Genomic DNA, 20,120 nt, shown 5'->3' with positions numbered 1-20,120 from the left:
TCTTCTTGGATTTCGTTTATGGTTTGTCTTCTTCTATTTAGTTTAAGGTTTTACTATTTGAAAGAACTTGTTAGTGTTTGCGGTTTTACTATTTGAAAGAACTTGTTAGTTTAAGGTTTTTCCCACCTCTCCATCAAATAAAGTATGATCTTTCAAATAGGCAAAAGATTCAGAAAACTTGTTAGTGTTTATTTGATGGAGAGGTGGGAAAAACTAGGCAAAAGATTCAGAAATATAATGATAGTATCTTGGTAAACATTAAAAGGAAATTTGATAGAGAGAGTCAACATTCACCAACAACTTGCTTGACTGGCATTAAACATTATTTGTATTGGTCCCTAATTATGTTGATTTCATTTTGGTCCCTTGTTTGTGTTAATCTGATTAGGCATGCAAGTGAAGATAATTTTGAAGTTAGGCACATTTCTTCCACCGGTGACAAGTTTAGTGTCAGGGAATGCTCATATGTAGTAAATGGATGTTGACAGGCTTACCTTTCTGTCATGCCATTGCTTGTATGAGAGACAGGGACATTGATCCATATCAGTACGTACCTGAGACCTGAGTACCATAGAAAGGAAACATATGAAGCTTGCTAGAATGTTGAACCAAAATGGACCTGAGTACGTCTCTAATTTTTTAGTTTTGATGATAACAATATATTGTGAGAATAATTTGATACTCTCTCTCTCTCACACACACAGGTACACTCTCTCTCTCATAACCAACAATTCATGTTCATTGATTTCTAAATTCAGATTAGATTGATCACCAACAACACAATTACATTGTCACCGTTAACACAATTACTTCAAACACATTTGAACCCAAATTGCTCAGCCACTGGACAAAAGCAGTGTAACTAACCCTAGATTTAAACCAAAACAAACAAATGCAAACACCATTGACATCTTCAACCATTTCCTTGTACTAGCTAAATCATTCTTCAACTTCAATTTTTTCTTCTTTTGCCTCTCAATTTTCAAATCTCTTTCATCAACAATATCATCATCAAACCACTTAAAAAAACTACACCCTTTATCATTGCAATTTCTATAGTTTCTACATCCCCAGAATTTTTTCCCAAAATTCAAGCTTGTAATGTCAGTTACTGTGTGAAGGACAAGTTCTTCACATAGACATTCTCTCTTTGCTTGTCTTCTCAAAACAGCACCCACAGATTCAAACGAATGAACATGTTCTTCAGCTGTGTTGTTACTCCTGCGTTGCACTGAACGACCTTGGCTCCTTGAATTCTGGGGAGCGCTCGACATGTTGATGATTCTGGACAGCAAACAAAAAGTTCAGAAGAACTGACATGGGGGATCCAGAGAGATGAAGACGAAATGGCTACTTGAACCCTAATTTTATTCCCAAATCACAAACATCTAATTTTATATAAGCATCAATCTGATTCCTGGCATGTAATACGTCCAGTGCCACATAGATTCCGTCAACACCACCTGTCAGGAACAACGTTTTATGCACACAAAAAAGCTGACGGAAGGACCCTTTTGAAAAACGGAGATAAAGTTAAGGGACCAAATTGCTGATGTGTCAGGTCACTTAAGTGACTCAACTGCCACATCGACTTCTTTTGCCACCTAATATTTAAAAAAAATATGAATGGAAGGAAAATCTTATTAATCATCACCATCTCTTCCTAATTAATCAACACCGTTCCCTCCTACGTCTCTTCATTTTCATCCAAAGCAGATCTGTTCTAGCATCAATTTGGGCAAAATCCTTGAAATTGAAAGACATACAACTTCTTGTGAAAATTGCACTTGTCACATTGCTCAAACCTGGATAATGTCTATTATTTATGTAATTTTAGTCTATCATCCATTTTTTATTTTTTATTGAAAAACCTCCATTGAACTATATTAAAATGTATGCTGCCATTTCCTTTACTTTGCAATCTAATGGTCTAAAAATTTGCAGAAAAGTGAATGGACATTTTTTTTCTAAAAACCATTAAAATTTGTACATAAATCTTTGGAAAGGAGATGCAATTTTGCAACTTGTTTTATGATTATGTATTGGTAGTTTGTGCAAGGATGAAGATAGACACGTTGACTTGGTAAAATTTGACCTTTTGCAATAGGCGGTAAAGATAGGGGCCAAAAATGCTATTTTGAAAATTATGGGGCCAAAATCGCAAATTTGTGAAACTTAGGGGGTTAAAAATGCAATTTAGCCAAAAATAAATGATTATGTATTTACATTATTCTATAGTTGCACATTATTCCTTATTTTCATGTATATATAGTTACATTAAAAGTACAAACCAAAGCTCTCAATTTCGCAAGAAGCTACTCGCGTTTTATTTGAAATGTCGTATACTATATGGTGATGAACGTAGTTGAGATGTGAGGCTTATCTGTTATGAGTCTAGAGACCTACACTTGTGGTCTGGTCTGGACAACATAGACTTTTCCATCCTTGATGACACCTTCAATGTCCTGAGGAGTGCCATACAACTCTTCAATTGCATGTCCTGCACGGGCAATGCTTGACATGATTGACTGGCGAAAACTGCCATCAATCATCAGTTTATCTGATGAGTAATCTAGCACCACTTTATCCTCTTCATCCATTGGCACACTGTTCACAAGGAAAACTCAGTTAACCAGTACAGATAGCATGATATAGAATTGCAAAACGCCTATTTCAAAGGGTTCACAGAACAAATTAATCTCTAAGTGTACACAATTTATCGACAAACTGAAACTTTATACATAAACTGACAACTGCTGGTGAGACTATGAGCTCTCATGAATAGAGTTTATTTATAATTGTTAAGTTTAATCCGAATGTATGTAGTACTATATTTCTTTTTTACTAATATGTAATAATATCTTATAATACCATTTTTGTTTTTTCAAATATCTTAAAAAACTAGCCGAAGAAGGGACAGTTCCCACTCCAACCTCCGAACCAACAATATCTAACACCAGGATCCTCGCATAGAAGAAAGACCGCTGGCCATGGAGTGTTTGTTGGAGGGTATTCAAAAGAACATTACTGTGAATCCAAAGGTTTAGTAGGAAGACTGTCATCTTGGTGCTGAAGCTTGCATCTCAGAACCAAGGCTGTTGTATTGGTCCCGGTGCTAGCTCGGCACCATGTTGGGGGTAACTATTCAGACATTTCCTAAGGGTCCGCAAAAAGGGGCCAGAACATAAGGTGGTAGACAATTTAGATTATACTAAGCCCAAAGCAAGGTCAGCTAGTGGTGCCTATCTACAGTACCAAACAGAAGGATTGGTCCCCTCTACAACACACTACCTAGGTAACAGTTCCCCCAGAGGGACCTCGTCCAAGACACGTCGGAAGGATTTGTCCCAACCCCGTCCTTTATAAGGAGAAGAAAACACCATCAATATATGGACATTTTGCTGGACAACACTGTTAAGCAAAGGACAAGTTATGCTGCGCACATTCATGTCAATTTGTTAGGAATGTGATGTCAGCGTGTTTGATATAATTTACCTCAATTTCATTTTTATTACTAGGGTATAGAGTTGCCAAAAGCCACTTCATTAAACATAAAGATGCCCATTGATGAATAGATGCCAAAGTAAAGAGTTACCCAAAGCCATTTCATTAATATAAATTAAACATGTGGTTACATTAGTTCATCAAATTCCATTAGTTCTACAAAAGATGCTCATCGAAGAATATATGTCAAATTTTACCTGTCATAAAGACCAGCACCAGCATAACCTTCAAGATCTTCACCATTGGAATCAGACCGGAAAATTATTGACCGTCTTATAAATAGCCCAATAGGTTTGCTAGGATAACCCAAGACCTAAAGAAGCCCAGAACCATCAGTAAAATAATGGAAAATTATAAGAGCTGATGCAGTACTGGTGAAGGTAATTCAATACATTCACTATGGTGTTATAGACTAACCATACTTGTTAGGATATCTGAAAATATTTCACCACATCATTAATCTATTTCTATCATAAAATATATTAGAGTATCTTCTATTATCCCTTAAAAATATTTTATGTATTTCTTTATTTTCATGATATGTTTTCCTTATTTGATAGGGACTAAGAAACTATTTTAAGTATAGATAAGGATGAATAACATCCAAAATAATTCCAAAATGTCATGTGCATTACTTTCAACAAAATGTTATTATTCTCAGTGTTGTTTTCGTCCCTCTTGTCCAGATAAACTGACTATGTAATTTCAAAAATAATCATTACAAGAATGATAACAAGCACGAAGCATAAACGACACTGGGAAAAAAAATGCTACAACAAAATCACCTGAGGAGAGTTCAAATCATGTTTTTTGCAGATAAAACTCAAAGCACGGCCAGGATAAGCTCCAACCAGTGTTTCACCTAGTCCCTTTACAACCTATATCAAAAGAGAATCACACAATGTCTCTTCTTATTGCCATAATCTCTTCAAATGGTGAATATGTTTCTTCAAATTTGTTGAAGCATAGGCAAAGAATCATGAAATTATTAATTATACCTCTGTATATATTTCTGAAGAGTCTCCAGAGGTTGGATTGGTTGTGTGGATGACAAAAGCATAGTCAGCATTAATCACTTCCTGTACAAGGACGGACATGGAAAGATAATCGTGGTCCAGTTTTACTTTTCTTGTGCTGAAGTACGCTCTTTCATTCCACTTTGAGCCCCACACCTTTTTGTCAGTCAAGAAAATCAATTACAGAGATCCATGAGCACTAAAAAAAGATTACCATAATACCACAAAGATTTTGATTTCACTAAAATTTGAAATAAGATGTCCCAGTGTAACAACTTTGGAAAATTTAAGAACATCAATGAGGAATGAGAAAAATCAGTGGAGAGTAGTAAATTGTACATAAAACTGCATGGCAAAGGAAAACCATTGCCACAAACTTCATTTAATTTTTTTTAACCCATTCCATGTGTCATATTAAGGATCAATACATTCTTGATTGTCACGAATCCAGGAAAGTTATGTAAACATTAGTTCAGGGAAATGAAGTCTGAAGAACGAGTGATTTCCATAACACGTTATTTATGCAAAGAATATTTAATATGAAAGAAAACTTGTAAAGATAAGCCTCCATTAACACCTCATTAATTTTTTTGAAATTTATGTTGACCATGTTGAAAAAGTAAGAGAAGTGGAATGTGGCCCAAATATACAAGAAAAGAAACTTTTTATTTGTGAGCATGATATATAAACAGGCATCAAAATATAGTATATGGAAAGAAGTCTCACTTTTTTTATAGCCTTCCATGCCTGTCCCCAGCGTTGTTCACCTTCATCACCCGGCCAAGGCATCCCAGAACCCTTCATTGTAGTTTTCAATTCCTCTACCTGAAATAATCAATTCATTGGTGTCATCTGTAAGACTATACACCATTTTAAATAGTAACCTAAAAACACTAGACTGCATATCAACCTTTGGCAATCCAGCATGAGGAGAAAATAAAAACAAAACAAAACTCATTTCCCTCCACACCTCTCCTTTATATATTCCCTTCCCTCCATTTCCCTCTTCTCATTTGCCGAGATCATCTATTCAAATCAAATTTTCAATATATTCATTTAGAGTAAGGCCATTTTCAATTTTTGTTGGTGATTACTTCCTGAGTTTCTTCGAACATCTCTCACTATGTACAGCTAGGAGTCACCATAATTTTTTTATAAGGATCTCCATAATTTTTTGTTTGTTAACATTTAGGAGGAGGCTGTCTTCCTGTTTTCTAGGTATGGATTAGTGTACAGCTGTTTTGATAATTCCCTATTTATACTATCATCTCATACTCAAGCAATCAAGGAAAATAAAATATTTTTCTGCAATTTCATATGCAACTACAATAATCAAAGATAGAACTATGAATGTCATGTCATGCCATTATTTTTATTTTTTTTTGGGTAAAGATGTCATGCCAATATTAAGCCTAAGATTAAAAAGAACATACCAACTTGGGTGGTGCATTCAACTCTAAAACTGTTTCACGAATCTCCTTGAGGGCACTGAAGTCTCCTTCAGTTAACTTCTTTTTCAAAATATTGACCTTCTCAGCCACAACCTGTTGGTTAATATGCTGTCCAATATTATTAAACTACAGGAGAGATTTATATAAAGCAAATGAAAAATAAAGAACTAGATGCCGCCCATACATCTAAATAATCTTTGAAATTCAATCCTAAGGCTAACAGACTTTAATGTTATCCTTTGCCAGAAGTAGGTTCTTGACCAGAACCTTATCTTAATACTCCCTGACTACAACACTCATAAAGCAACTTCCAGAAGGCAGGGAACCCCATTTTTCGAGATATATTACAAAAAGTTCACTCATCACAAACTCTGACTATTGGATTATTACCTAAGTTTGTATTGTATTCAAATCTATGCTCCAATGAAGAGTTACTAATACAATACAGCCAGAATCAGGAAGCTGATTTATTATGCAAGATAACCACAGAATACGAGCTGCAAAGCTTATTATGCAAGATAATAACATGTAGAAAATAAGAGATAATAAGCAGAACCTGATTTGACTTATCAGAGAGAACATGTTCAAAAACTCCAAATGGTATGGCAACCGAGGTAGGTATTCCTACCCAAGAAGGCACCTTTCCTTTCAAGTAAGAGATATTACGAGATTTAGCTCCAACCTGGGAAAACACAACCTTACAAAAGTTATACTTAAGGAAGACAGAACTAGAACAGTGACAGAGTCATAACATAACAAGTGTTTGGCCTAATAAAGGCTAGATGGACAGACGCAAGTCAATACAACTATAACTGCTTAAATTTAGCGACACATTTATAAAATCTAACCATTTCACCAGTGAATTCTTCAGATGAGATAGCATATCTACCACTGAACTGCTTTCTGACCAAAGATAAAGTTGGAACAGAACCATCTTCTTTCAGGTCGGTTGATTTGTCATCAATATCCTCACCCTCCTTGACCTCACTGTAAGAACCCCCACAATTAAGAAAAATGGTGCTAAAATGGTAACTAAAGTGCAATTTAGGTTGTTCACCGGGATGTAAAGTGAATGTTTTAATAAAAAGGCATTCAACCATCACAGAAAAGGATATGGGTACATAAAATATAAACTGATAGACCGAAGCTAATCATAAATGTTACCTGTAAACTACCTCAGCAGACGTAGGCTTTAAGCGCAGGAGCTTTCCTTTATTTGATTGGAGGTCAGCAAAGATATCGGGATCAAAACATGTCGCAAAACACACCTGGAAATCTTGAAACCTTAGTATTTCCAAACAGTACATAGTAAATCTGATTAGAAATAAATATCTAATCAATTATCATACAACTCAGCCTTTATTCCACTAGATGGGTTCAACTACATGAATCAGTCAACGCCAGAGTGTCCTAACCATATCATATCATTTACCATGCTAAGAAATAATTATATTACTATTTATCATGCTCGTAAAATTTTACATTGATAAAAAGATTCTTTGAACTCTAATGATAGACCACCAAGCATAGATTGTCTTTATGAACTTAATTAATAAAATATGACCTATATGGTAATTTGTTGAATGCTCAATATGATAATTATTTTATAATGTATTTGTTAGATTAATAATAATGCATTCAATAAAAGGGTAGTTGGATGATGCAGGTTTGTCAAGTATTACAAGTTACAACATTGTCAATTGGTCGAGTTTTAATTTAAACATTATATATATCACTTCACAGAATTTCACTGTAAGGGTATTGAATATAATGACAATCAAATTGCGAATCAGCCTAAATTGAAGCAAACATATTTTTAACACAACAGTAAATAATTTTGTTTAAAAGTTATAAGGTCTATGTGATTTGCAAAAGAACAATTACTGGACAGAACAGTATTGAACGATCTTTGAATGTACTGGAGAATTTTTGTCATGTGCGATATTTGGTGAACAATGGATACAGCACAAACAAAATAATGTGAAAATTACTACAATAACCTTTATGGTATATACAATATACATGTATAAAATATATAAATTATTTTATATAGTATATTATGTGAGAGAGAGAGAGGAGAGGAGAGGGGGAGAGAATATGTAATAATTAGGTAAGAATATTTTTTATCTTGGTGATAGTTTATCCATCGACAAAAATTTGTACCATGGTTTAGTAAGGTACAAAATTTTGAATTTTTGCTCATTCCTTCAGCCCTTTATTGTCCATTCCCATGGTCAAATTTCAAACCAAACACGAGACATATTTTTGTCATGTCCAGTACCTCATTTTATTGCAAATCAAACACACCCATAGTTTTTCATGAAGTGCATTAGTTTACAGTTTGCCCATATACTACAATATGTCATTATATTTGAGGAGTGAAAGTGAGATTGCCTTTTTTGAATAAACATCACTGATAAAACACAAAAATAAACATGAAAAACATAGGCCCATTATTCAACAGTAGTAGCTTTAAATATATGCAAAAAATACAAGTTATTCGAAGCAGGATACCTTGCTATTTCTTGCTCGCACAGATACATGAGAAAGGACATCTGGCATATCAGGTGTCAAGACAGCAACTGTACCATCTGGAATTTCCTCTTCTCCCTTCACGCTCTTGGCTATCAAAATTGTAGGTCGCTCATATGATTTGTTTTGAACAGCTAGCAACTCATCCACGACCTCAACATATCCAACAGTTTCAATTGGGCTAATAACCTGCCAACTGTTCCAGGCAACTAGAATTACGTCAGAAAGTCATCAATATCAAAACAACCAAAAAATGAACGACGTCATAGTTTAAGTGAGCTATATTATATTGAAGATGAAATCATGGACTCAAGTTGAAAAGCGTGATTAACCCCACCTTCCAAGATTAGCAGTCTTTCGGAGTACAGGATCTAGTCGATTTACAAGAGTAGACAAAGAAGCTGCAGATCCAGCACGGATAATTTCTTCAGTAAATATTTCCACCTGCAAGAGGAGATTTTCAGTTGAGAAACAAGAGCACAAAGACAGAAGAGTTAAATAAACTAAAAATACACATACAGCCCAATTTTCCACGCCAAGTAATGATCCAAGATATTCAGCCGATGGCTGAAGAATTTTCTGGTATGACTCTGCCTTATTTGTGAGTGCAAGGCGTGTTCTGTCAAGGACTGACTTTGCATACAATGCCCACTGAGTGTCTTTACCTTTACACATGCTTAAGGCAAGATTCCATCCCTTTAAAAGGAAAAAAATAAAATATTAGATTGTGGTTTTTATTTAGCTAGACAGATAGACCACAAACATCTACAGCAGCTTAGACATTACTTCCATTTAGCAATTGTATTTTAGTATTATCATGAGCCATTCACAATCAGTTTAGAGAGGTTTGATTTTGCTCAAACCAATTTCAAATTAATATGGAACAAGCATTAATAAAACTCTCACACCATTTGGTATTATTTTAAATAATTATAAACAGTGACTGACCAAGATAAAAAAAATTGCACATAATGAACAACTGAAAATAATACAGGTCATGGCTCTGTCCAGAATCAACCTGACAAGATATCATGGATTTAAATTTTATGGTAATAACAGGAATCCTACTTGTCCACCGTTAAGTAAACTCAGCTTGCATTTAAGACAAAACACTATTAAAGAAATGCACAACACAACTCTTTGCTGTTAGTGAAGTGAATCCTGTTTCAGATGAGAAACCAGACTGACTGTCTTGAAATAATGATATGACCGGTGAGTATAAAATAAAAATGAACATATCACTATACCTTCAAACAGTAGATGAGATCTTCATTGTCGTCTGATGAAAGTGCAAGGTTTTCAAGTACCAAGCAGATAAAGTACATTATTTTCTGCATAGTCCGCACATCAGAATATCAAGAGTCATGTCATTGCATATTTAAGTTCTATAAAAATACTCTTTTCCAAGAAAAAAGTTCTATAAAATTACTGATTTAAAAATTATATATATAGGGGAGGGATCAAATTACACCGGTGTAACATTTGAGTAATGTTACACCGCTCAATAACACTTCAATGAATACAAATTTTACAAAATCCACAGTTGGATTGAAAGTTTATATCATATAGATCATTCATGTTCAATTCTATAAAAATCTAAAATCATTTGATATGTTATTGAGATTGATCAAGCTTAACGGTATTCAATAAAAACACATAAAGCGTTAATCTTGATCGATCTCAATAACATATCAAACGATTTTAGATTTTTGTCAAATTGAACATGGATGATCTAAATGATATAAACTTTCAATCCAACGGTGGATTTTGTAAAATTTGTATTCGTTGAAGCGTTATTGAGCGGTGTAACATTACTCAAATGTTACACCGGTGTAATTTGATCCCTCCCCATATAATATATATACAACATAAAAAATAACAGTGAGCAACATTTATTAGACCCTCAAAACAAGGAATCACCTCAGGTCCAGCATTATTTAATTCCTCATATGCCCTTTCTACTGCTGTTCTAACCGTAGAATCAAGGGCAATATCCAAAAATAAAAGATCTTTCAGGCGACTTTGGGACTTATTGAGTAATGGTCGTAGATCCTGACGAGCCTCTAGCAAACCCTATTGAAAACAATCATGCATACATATCAATAGCGGAAGTGTAAGTTATATATACAAACTGTTATGATTTATCTAGAAACACCTCTGAATATCTTGGTTATATCTTATCAGAATGAGAATATATTTATTTTTTTACAAAGAATGAGGTGGAATGGATTGATAACTACAGTCTACATAGAAGATATTAAAGAGAAGCTAGATAACTACAGTCTACATAGAAGATATTAAAGAGAAGCTAGATAACTACAATCTATAGTCCTTCTGGGCATCAGTTGGAAGATGTGTTAACAAAGAGATTACCAACATAACATTTCAACCAACTTATTGCAAACTGTGAATGATAGATATTCATTCGCCAGTTTGAGGGGGAATGTTGTCGATAACCTATATTAGTAATAATTGTAGTCGGCCCATTAATTGAGCTCATTAGGTTTAGAGTAGTCTATTTAAACGAATTAATGCATGTACTCTCTTTACTACTTTGAAATATATCAGAAATATTTACTACAATATTAAAGCCGCATATACCTCAAGCAGAGGTTCAACATTCTTTTCTTCAACATGTTCCATGACAAACTGAGCTAATTCCTGATTGAGACAGATCAGAGAAATAATTGTTATAGTTCAGGAGGTACTATAACAGTTTCACAAAAAAAATAAAAAATCATTCAAAGTAAGATGACATTACAGTAAAACCAGATGGCAAACCAGGCACTGGATTTATCTGCACCCCAACCATGAAGCCCTGACCCTGAAGAATAATAGAGTATAAATTCATGGAATGGTCTCTACAAATATAAGAAAAACTGTCCTCGGCAAAAGAAGTCTTAACAATCTTGTTACCTCAGATTTGTAGCCTAAGCAGTTTGTAATAGCTGATTCAAGATCTGCACCTGAATGAACTGCCTGCATATTATATAATCAAACCAAAATCATCATATGACAAAACGTAATTGACAAGTAGGCCAAATATGTTAAGAGTACTGGTAGTCAACAAGGATTAATATGTTTTCTTACAAGACCACAAAAAAAAGGGAACGAAAGAATAAACAACTATTCAAATAATCTGTTGCAGTAGTGGGTGCCTACAGAATGCAAGATAGTAACCCAATGAAACTTGCCCATCCCCCTTGCAGCTTATCATTAACATATCTATTGTGATGATATTCCAATGTATATGTACCCAGTTTGGAAAAACACTAAGAAACATAACAAAAAATAAAAATATTGAATAGAAGCCAAGAACATTTTCAACAAATGCAAAATCACTAGCTGGAAAAGAAGAATAAGAAAGCAAAATAGAACTCAACTTAAGCCACAAATGAATCTAACCTTCAATGTCCTCATGTAGTGTCCCAGATCTCGCAAAAGACCTTCCTTCTGATCTCTACTAAAATTGGGTTCGTTACGGATGGCACGGTCATAACTCAGAAGACGTTCTTTTGTTATTCCATTGTCATTCAATGTTTTCCAATAAACAGAAATATCAAAGTCGCTACTTATATAATCAATTAGTGCCTGGGGAGATTTTTACCAAATTATCAGAGGTGATGAGGACAAGGAAACTATAAGTATTACCAAGAGATCAGCAACCAGCATATTACCTGACAGATTACAACATCATCAGGACTAGTATTATTGTGTAACTTTTGGTGCCATTCCTCCATCATTCCACCCTTGCAATGATTTTTACTCTACAAACCAAACAGAATTTTTATTTGTAATTTAAGATCAATGTAGAGAGGAGAGAAATATGCAGAACTCTAAGCAAAAGTAGATAAAAATCATATCTACCTGGATGACAAGGATTTCGTCTCGAATACGCTGTCCCACATCACCTTCACCTCCACGACCAACAGTAGAAAGGATCATCCTCACAACTTCCCTGTACTGTGGATAACTTGCATAAACATTCTGGAGCAACTCTGTAAGCCTATCCTGGGCTTTACTTATCTCACTGTTCCAATCAGTAACCGATGCTTATGATCAGAGATTAAGCAGACATAAAGATATATTATAACAAATGAATTAGCCTGTTAACAAAAGAAAGGCAATAAACTAGCTAAATCTGAAGCAGAAAAAATTGTTTGTAATCATAAATCATAATTTATATTTTCCAGAAGGCTTAAAAAAATTAATGTCTGGAGTGCATAAACAAGGGGATACTAAACATTTATAGGTTTACCGTGGCTTCACGTTGTAATTTTTGTTCCATATGAGCTGTCTCGTAGCCATAAATCTCATCCACACCAAAATACCCGCAAGACCCAATTGACCACCATTTTTGGCCTGATCTATCAAATCCGCTGCAATATTAAATCTGCAAAACACAGATGTATAAGTGACATGCAAAGATTCTACTGAACAAAGTAACATCCTAATAAATATTTTGGTGAATACATTGAACCAATATTGGCTACCTCAGATCCAAGAAATATTATATTGGTGAACTCACAGCATCCAGTCAAGGAATAAAAGATGCCAATATTGATGAACTCGTACATAGATTAAGTTCAACGATAAACAAGTTACCTATAAATAACAGTCTAAGACTGTAGTAACAAGACATGAAATTATTATTCAATTACTTTCTTCAACTTTTTGAGGGGTTACTTACCTATGCATAAAGGACTTTTGTGCCTCACTTTCCACTTCTGCTATTTTATCCAGCAAGGACTTAGCTGTACCTTTGCCATCACCAACATCCTTCAATGGAAAAATAGTATTGTAAATCGATCAATATATGTTGATTTAGAGGAACCACTGATACAATTCCACGAAGTGTAACCTTTTGTATCTGCTTCTTCCCACCAAATTCAATAGAAAAATCTGATCCGTTGTTCTTTAACCACTGTCCGTCTGATAGAATGACAAAAGTTAATCCTCCAAATGTTTCATCATTGACCTCTATATCTAAAGACTGGACCTGAAAATTGTATTGATATTATCCGATTTTAAACTCAGATCTCAAAGAGCTAAGAGATTAGAAAACAACTTCAGATTGTTATTGTAGAAACCTCAGAAGAAGGATCAGATGAAGAACCGGCTTTAAAAGGTGTTTCTACAGCCTTATCCATAATAACAGACCCAGGGGGTATAGAACCTGCCGGTGGTTCCTAAGATTGACATTACATTCCATGTAAATAAAAACCCAAATGAGATAGACATCCAACAGATACATCAATTTACACATTAAAAGTGTTCTGTCAATTCTAGAGTTAACAATATACACTCACCAACCACTCTCCAGGTGTTGTTCTAGATAAGGCCCAGTGAAGTGTAACAGGTATTTTGTAGTCTGTAGCCAGGTGAACCTTTATCTTACCACCATCTTTGGTAATGAGGACCTTAAAGAATGAAATAATTAAAATTAGGATCATAAACAAAAGCACACCTGCTTAAAAAGAGATGAAAAACACAACAGCAAGTTGATGAAAGTGTCTCACCAATAGATCATTATTAGCAAGCTTGTATATTTTTCTATTCAAAACACTACCCGTATCAAATTCCTCCCTTGCCTTGGCATATCTTTCAATTACTGTCAAAGTCTTTGGAGCATCTATAGATTGTTGGTATGCATCTACAATTTGTTGGTCTATGTTTTCAGCGGCATTTTTGTTGATAAGCTGCGTCAGATCTCTCTTTTTCCGTTGTATTCGTTCAGAGCGAAAGTATTTTTGGGTTTTCAATTGCTTGGAAACTTTGGTTTGTATCTCTCCTTTGGTAATCTTCTTTTGTATCTCATCCACAGAGGCACCCTTCTCAAGCTCAGCTTGCAACTCTTTTCTTGCTTCCTCAAATTCAATCTAAGTCAATTAAGGAAAGAGAGCAAAAAGGCCCGATAAGATAAAATAAACATTATAAAGTTGAAACTCTAAGTAATTAATGTTCAGCAGAAAGGATTTTATAAGGTTACAAGTTGTTGTTCTGGAGAATAATTAGGCTTCCCAGATTTTTCCCAGCGTATAAAAGCTTGAATCTGTACAAGTTCCTCAGGGATGGTCTTTGTTTTTGAAGCAGAAGGCTTATTTACTTCAGCAGCATTAGCTTTGTTAGGCTCCTTTACTTCACCCTCGCTAGCTTTATTAGTCAACCTTGCACGAATGTCTTGTATAGAAGTACCCCTAGATACTTCCTCCAGTAATTCACGTCGAGCCGCTTCATATTCCTCCTAAAAAAGGAAAACCTTATAAAAATAATGCATTGAAAGACAAAATGCATTAGTTCTGACTTAAAAATTGAAACGTATCTAGATAACACTTTGTAGAATTCTAAATCCCAAGTTCCAAAACTACATGATGATAGGACTCGATAAAAGACACGAGAATGACATAACTATCCTTCTGCCCACGTTTCCTTTTATAAAATCTGTCATAACTATCACATGAGAATGACAGTAATGTGATAAAAGACATTTCCCAGATTATGTTGCATTATCTACAGAACTACATGGACTACACAGTACTGATTGTGAACCCATAAAAAATAAGGACTATTATCACTATTATTAGTATTACTAATATTTCATGGAAACTAAACATAGAAACTAGAGAGTGGGGCTTAAAACCCATTATTTATAAAGGATCCTAGAATAATTTTAAATGAGGACCAGGACCATGAAAAAATAAAGACATGGACCAGGAAGGGGTTATGGCAATTTAACTAGAGCATATACATAATCATAACATTAATAGTAGATTGCAGAGACTAATCTTTTTAAGAGGTTGTTAAGATGTGTATAATCAAGGATGTGTACTCTGGATAGATCAAAGGAACAGATATGTTCTCTATAGACAAAGCATCAAAACAATGTAGCAATGAAATTGGAAAGTGAAACAAACCAAATAGGAAACCATGAAAATCATAAAAGTAATCAGCTGAAAGAAACTTTGTATGAAGCAAAACCTAGCAGCTAAATGCAAGACATGAACACTACTTGATTACTGACCTTCTCTTGCTCTGGGTTGTATGACTGCTTACCCTTTCGTTCCCACCTAATATATGCTTGAATTTGTACAAGGTCTTCAGGAACTGAAACTTGCTGAACTAGCTTATCTTTTACTGGTAACTTGATGTGAAAGTTGTCGCCATGGTTTTTATACCTTTACTTCGAAAAAGCAAACAAAGAAGCAAATAACTATATTCAATTTCACAATAACATTGAAGGTTAAATATAGGGTAAAAAAGAGACTGGATTATGATAACCACACCACTTATTCTGAGCTTCGTCAATTATAAGGAACTCGATGGCTTGTGCGGCAGGATCGTCAATTTCTATCCTAAGTAAGGATCCTGACCCAGACTAATAAGAGAAAAATAAAAGAACAATTAATCAAACAATAAGCAAATAAATATTTGAACCAGGCTAGTCAGTTTAAGAAACATTTTTTTTCATTTCTAGTTGGAACTTACTTTAACAAAAGGAGTTCTGAGAGCTCTATTCTTATAAACTTGAGTTCCATCTGGGTGACGAGAAGGAAGTACCCACTTCCTGGAAACAGTAAAAAAAGGTAGAAGATATCCTTCAAGGAACAAGATATATTGCAATACAAACACATTAAACACAAGAGGAATATCGAAATAACTTAAAAACTCTGATACTGAGCATACCCTTGACTTTGACATATAATTCCCCAATGTAAAACAAAAGGGCCACTAGTATTTGAAAGCTGAACATCTACTTGTGTTGCGGCTCCTGATCCTGAAGAACCAACACTGACCTACTCCGTCACATCAAAGCAACCATTAGCTAATGTATTCTTAAAATGCATATTTATTTTTTATACAAATATAATTTAATTCATCAGGTCAATTGAATACCTGCAATTCAATATTTCCATCGAGGTTGAACTTCTCCGAAAGCTGCTCCAGGCCCCAAAAAACAGACAAACAAAGATATTCATTGAATCATTGATTAAAATTCACACAATATGCCGCATTTAAAGTTATGAAGCTATTGAATAAAACATAGTCACAAATTAACATACATCAAAATAACTAGTAGATATACAAGCAACTAATGATGATTACTGTATATTTTAACAATGCCAATAGTAAATATGTGAATGAAAATGCTTAAAAAGCATTTACATTTTTACAATTCAATTAAAATACTAAAACACTCACCTTAGGACATTTTAACAAAGTTGCATTCAAGGTTACCAGAAGAGAACAAAAATAGTAATCACATTCAAAGACACCAAACGATGTGTTTGGATTCCACTAAAATGAAATACTCCCTCCGGTCACTATTACAAGCAAAAATGTACTTTTTAGGTTCATTGAATAACTGATGTATCTAGTCTATATATTAGATCAAATACGTCAGTTATTTAATGAATCAAGAAAAGTGAATTTTTGCTTATAATACGGACAAGAGAGAATAATAATAATAATAATAATAATAATAATAATAATAATAATAATAATAATAATAATAATAAATAATAATAATAATAATAATAATAATAATAATAATAATAATAATAATAATAATAATAAATCATTTTCATTCTTGAATATGTGAGGCTCTATCGTTATAATTTCTTAATTTATCAAAATTACAAATCCTCGAATGTGTCTTTTGTTAGTCAATTTAGTCTTCCAATGTGTAATTTCTCGGTTAGTTTGATCATCGGGTGTATCTTGTGTCAGTCTGTTTAGTCCATAAGATTACTAGCTAACGTTTATATAATAATAATTTCAATACATTCAAAGACTACAATTACAAGTCTCACACATTTAAGACTAAGTTCCTATTTATTTCATTACCATAAATAGTAACAACAACCGTATTCAAAGAAATAAAAACGATGCAACAACAATCAAAACGTTTCACTGCTAAGAGCATACCTGAGAACCTGCATTCGAAGTTAACACAGCGCGCGGAATAGCTTGATTCCTTCCCATAACAACTTTCCGTTTTCTAACAAACAACTTATTCCCGCGAAAATTTGTAGAAAGCAAAAGCTTCTTTTCTTTATCAACACTCTGCGATTGGAATAAAGTATTGGCAGTACCTCCACGAGAATTAAGCTTACTTTGATGCTCAGCAACCGATTGCGTTTGACAAAGCAAAGTTTGATGAAAGATGCTGTGACTCATCTTTGTCGATCCACTCACACTTTCTTCTGCAACAATTCAAAACTCAAAATAAGAATCATCAAAATTGCGATGCAAAATTGAAGAAATTAATGATTGATTATGTGAAGAAATTAGTTGAAAACAGTGAGAAATGAATGAACCTTTGATGAATCGGTGAAGTGTGAGTGCGAGATTGAATCTCGCGAGAATTGGAGTTGAAAATGGAAATGGAAATGGAAATATCTACGTTGCTTTGAAGTGTGTGAGAGTGTATGATAGCGGTTGATTTGGTAGTCATCATTTGTGGAAGGTAAAGGACACGTGGCGAGATGGAATTGGAGGAGGGTTTTGTAAAAGAGGTAGTCACGTGCGGAATCGCATGGAGACACGGATATTGAGACAAGGCCGTGGGGTCCGTGAGAGGAGATATATACTTTCTTTCTTTTTCCTTCACTGTCCATGCTATTACCATTTTATTTCTAATATCCTCTGCAACATTTTAAGCAAATTTCAAAATTTTAGGTTCATGGCCACTTCTAACATGAAAGAGAATATCTCCATAACGAATATAAATTTTATAGAATTTATTGTTGGATTGAAACTTTATATCATATAGATTATTCATATAAATTTTTTAAAAAATTGAACATTATTTGATGTGTTATTGAGACCGACCAAAATTAACGGTATTCAGTAAAAATTCATAAACCGTTAATCTTGATGAGTCTCAATAACATATCAAATGATGTTCAATTTTTCTAAAAATTATATGAATGATCTATATGATATAAAGTTTCAATCAAATGATGAATTTTATAAAATTTGTTTTCGTTATCGAGATATTGACAAGTGGTGCACCATGCATCATTTGTCTCGCTCTTTCATTTTAGCCAAAACCTTATATACTAACTATACGATGAATTTAGAAAGATGAAAGTATAATTCACTCAGCCACCACCACACTCTTAGGGTCCTTTTGGTTCTATAGAAACAAAGTGGAAGGAAAGAAAATTACGCAAACCAATGCATGAACTTGGACTAAAGTTAATCTATAAATTCATACATTAGCTTGCGTAATTTTATTTCCTCACACTTTCTTTTCATATCATGCATTGGTTTGCGTAATTTTCTTTCCTTCCACTTTCTTTCCATAGAACCAAACGGACCATTAGCGATCATAATTTCTCTTTTGCTTTTTTCTTGATTTGTCCATTAGAGATAGGTGATTTTTTTATCAATTATGATCCGAAATCAACCCTCTTGATTACTTTTTATTTCTTTTTCAATTTAATAAGTGATTTACACATAATTATAGATTTGATTTGAGTTTTTTCTTTGTGATTTATTCGTATGAAGTTGGTTTATTTCCTTCTTAGTGCGGAGTTGTTTATTATTCCGTCTTCGTACGGTGTTTGTCTCGTGTTTGTCTCGTTTTTATACGGTATTTGTTTTGTTTAAATTTGTAGATTTATTTCAATCCAAATTCAGTGCAGATTCAATGATTTTATAGTTGTCAATGTTGCGGATCTGGAGGCATGACTATTCCGGATACTTGAATTTTATTATATCAATTGTTGGTTTTGTTATATTTGTTGACATTGAGTCGTTTTATGTTATTAACTCGGATGTTGTGAGCTTATTCACAAATTCATCATTTTTAATTTTTAGCAAATTCGAATATATTTAATAATTTCGATTGATGTGCTTTGCCGATTTGAATGAATTAATTATGGGTATTGTTGGTTTTTGGTAAAGAAAAAATGACATTTTTGGACATAACTTATGAATGCCTAATCTTTTTTTTCCTTCTTAAATAAAATAAAAATATAAAAAAAAAAAAAAAAAAAAAAAAAAAAAAAAAAAGCCTAGTCCATTGACTATGTCGGCAATATGAAGTTATTTATTAACCCTTTTTCTTTTGTTCTCCACGTTTATCAGTTCACATAGTGCCATTTTTGTAATTTCAGTGATTCTACGGTCACTTTTGGTAAACTCAACAGATCGCTTTTCAAGATTCCGAGTATACGGTGGATCTAAGTTGCGCTTTGTAGATATTTCATGAAATATATTTCGGTTTGTGGCAGAGAGATATGATATTTATTTCAGCGGATTTTAGGGGGACACCATGATAACTCTCTCACTAACGTGTTTTGTGGTTTAGATTGAATGTGTACATGATATTATGGTTTACAGTCAGTATTATATTATTTTTTATTTATTTTTTTTGCAAAAAAATTCCCGATTTTTTTGGAAAAAAGTTTTCGGGAAAAAATTTTTGACTTTTATTTTTCGAAACAGGGTATGCTCAGATCAAAATTAACGGTTTATTAAATAACGTAAATCTTGATGGGTCTCAATAATATATCAAATGATTTTCAAAAAATTTTAAAAAAATTATGGATGATCTATACGATATAAACTTTCAATCCAACAGTAAATTTCATAAAATTCATATTCGGTA

General features: G+C 33.6%; 1 protein-coding gene across 2 annotated transcripts; it reads right to left on the bottom strand.

The window, feature by feature from the left end:
* Positions 1 to 2,195: 2,195 nt before the first annotated feature.
* On the bottom strand, positions 2,196 to 18,129 carry LOC123924460 (alpha-glucan water dikinase, chloroplastic). 2 transcript variants are annotated; one of them, XM_045977359.1, is made up of 34 exons: positions 17,821 to 18,129; positions 17,429 to 17,706; positions 16,397 to 16,438; positions 16,187 to 16,296; positions 15,989 to 16,067; positions 15,787 to 15,878; positions 15,525 to 15,678; positions 14,493 to 14,747; positions 14,023 to 14,382; positions 13,813 to 13,923; positions 13,594 to 13,692; positions 13,365 to 13,502; positions 13,194 to 13,282; positions 12,762 to 12,896; positions 12,371 to 12,533; positions 12,181 to 12,270; positions 11,909 to 12,094; positions 11,420 to 11,482; positions 11,265 to 11,327; positions 11,105 to 11,164; positions 10,424 to 10,576; positions 9,751 to 9,834; positions 9,023 to 9,199; positions 8,841 to 8,947; positions 8,486 to 8,699; positions 7,136 to 7,239; positions 6,820 to 6,958; positions 6,528 to 6,653; positions 5,954 to 6,064; positions 5,247 to 5,345; positions 4,503 to 4,676; positions 4,290 to 4,382; positions 3,702 to 3,817; positions 2,196 to 2,607 (listed from the first exon to the last, which is right to left on the bottom strand). In XM_045977359.1, exons 2-34 carry the CDS (start codon positions 17,678 to 17,680, stop codon positions 2,403 to 2,405), a joined length of 4,443 nt encoding a protein of 1,480 aa, XP_045833315.1. In that variant the 5' UTR covers positions 17,681 to 17,706; positions 17,821 to 18,129; the 3' UTR covers positions 2,196 to 2,402. The 2 variants fall into 2 exon arrangements, with proteins under 2 accessions (XP_045833315.1, XP_045833314.1); XM_045977358.1 differs by having other exon boundaries at positions 16,397 to 16,450; positions 17,821 to 17,977.
* Between the last annotated feature and the right edge of the window lie 1,991 nt (positions 18,130 to 20,120).

The sequence above is a fragment of the Trifolium pratense genome, linkage group LG4, assembly GCF_020283565.1.
Source record: "Trifolium pratense cultivar HEN17-A07 linkage group LG4, ARS_RC_1.1, whole genome shotgun sequence".
NCBI lineage: Eukaryota > Viridiplantae > Streptophyta > Magnoliopsida > Fabales > Fabaceae > Trifolium > Trifolium pratense.
This window is presented reverse-complemented; position numbering and strand designations above follow the sequence as displayed.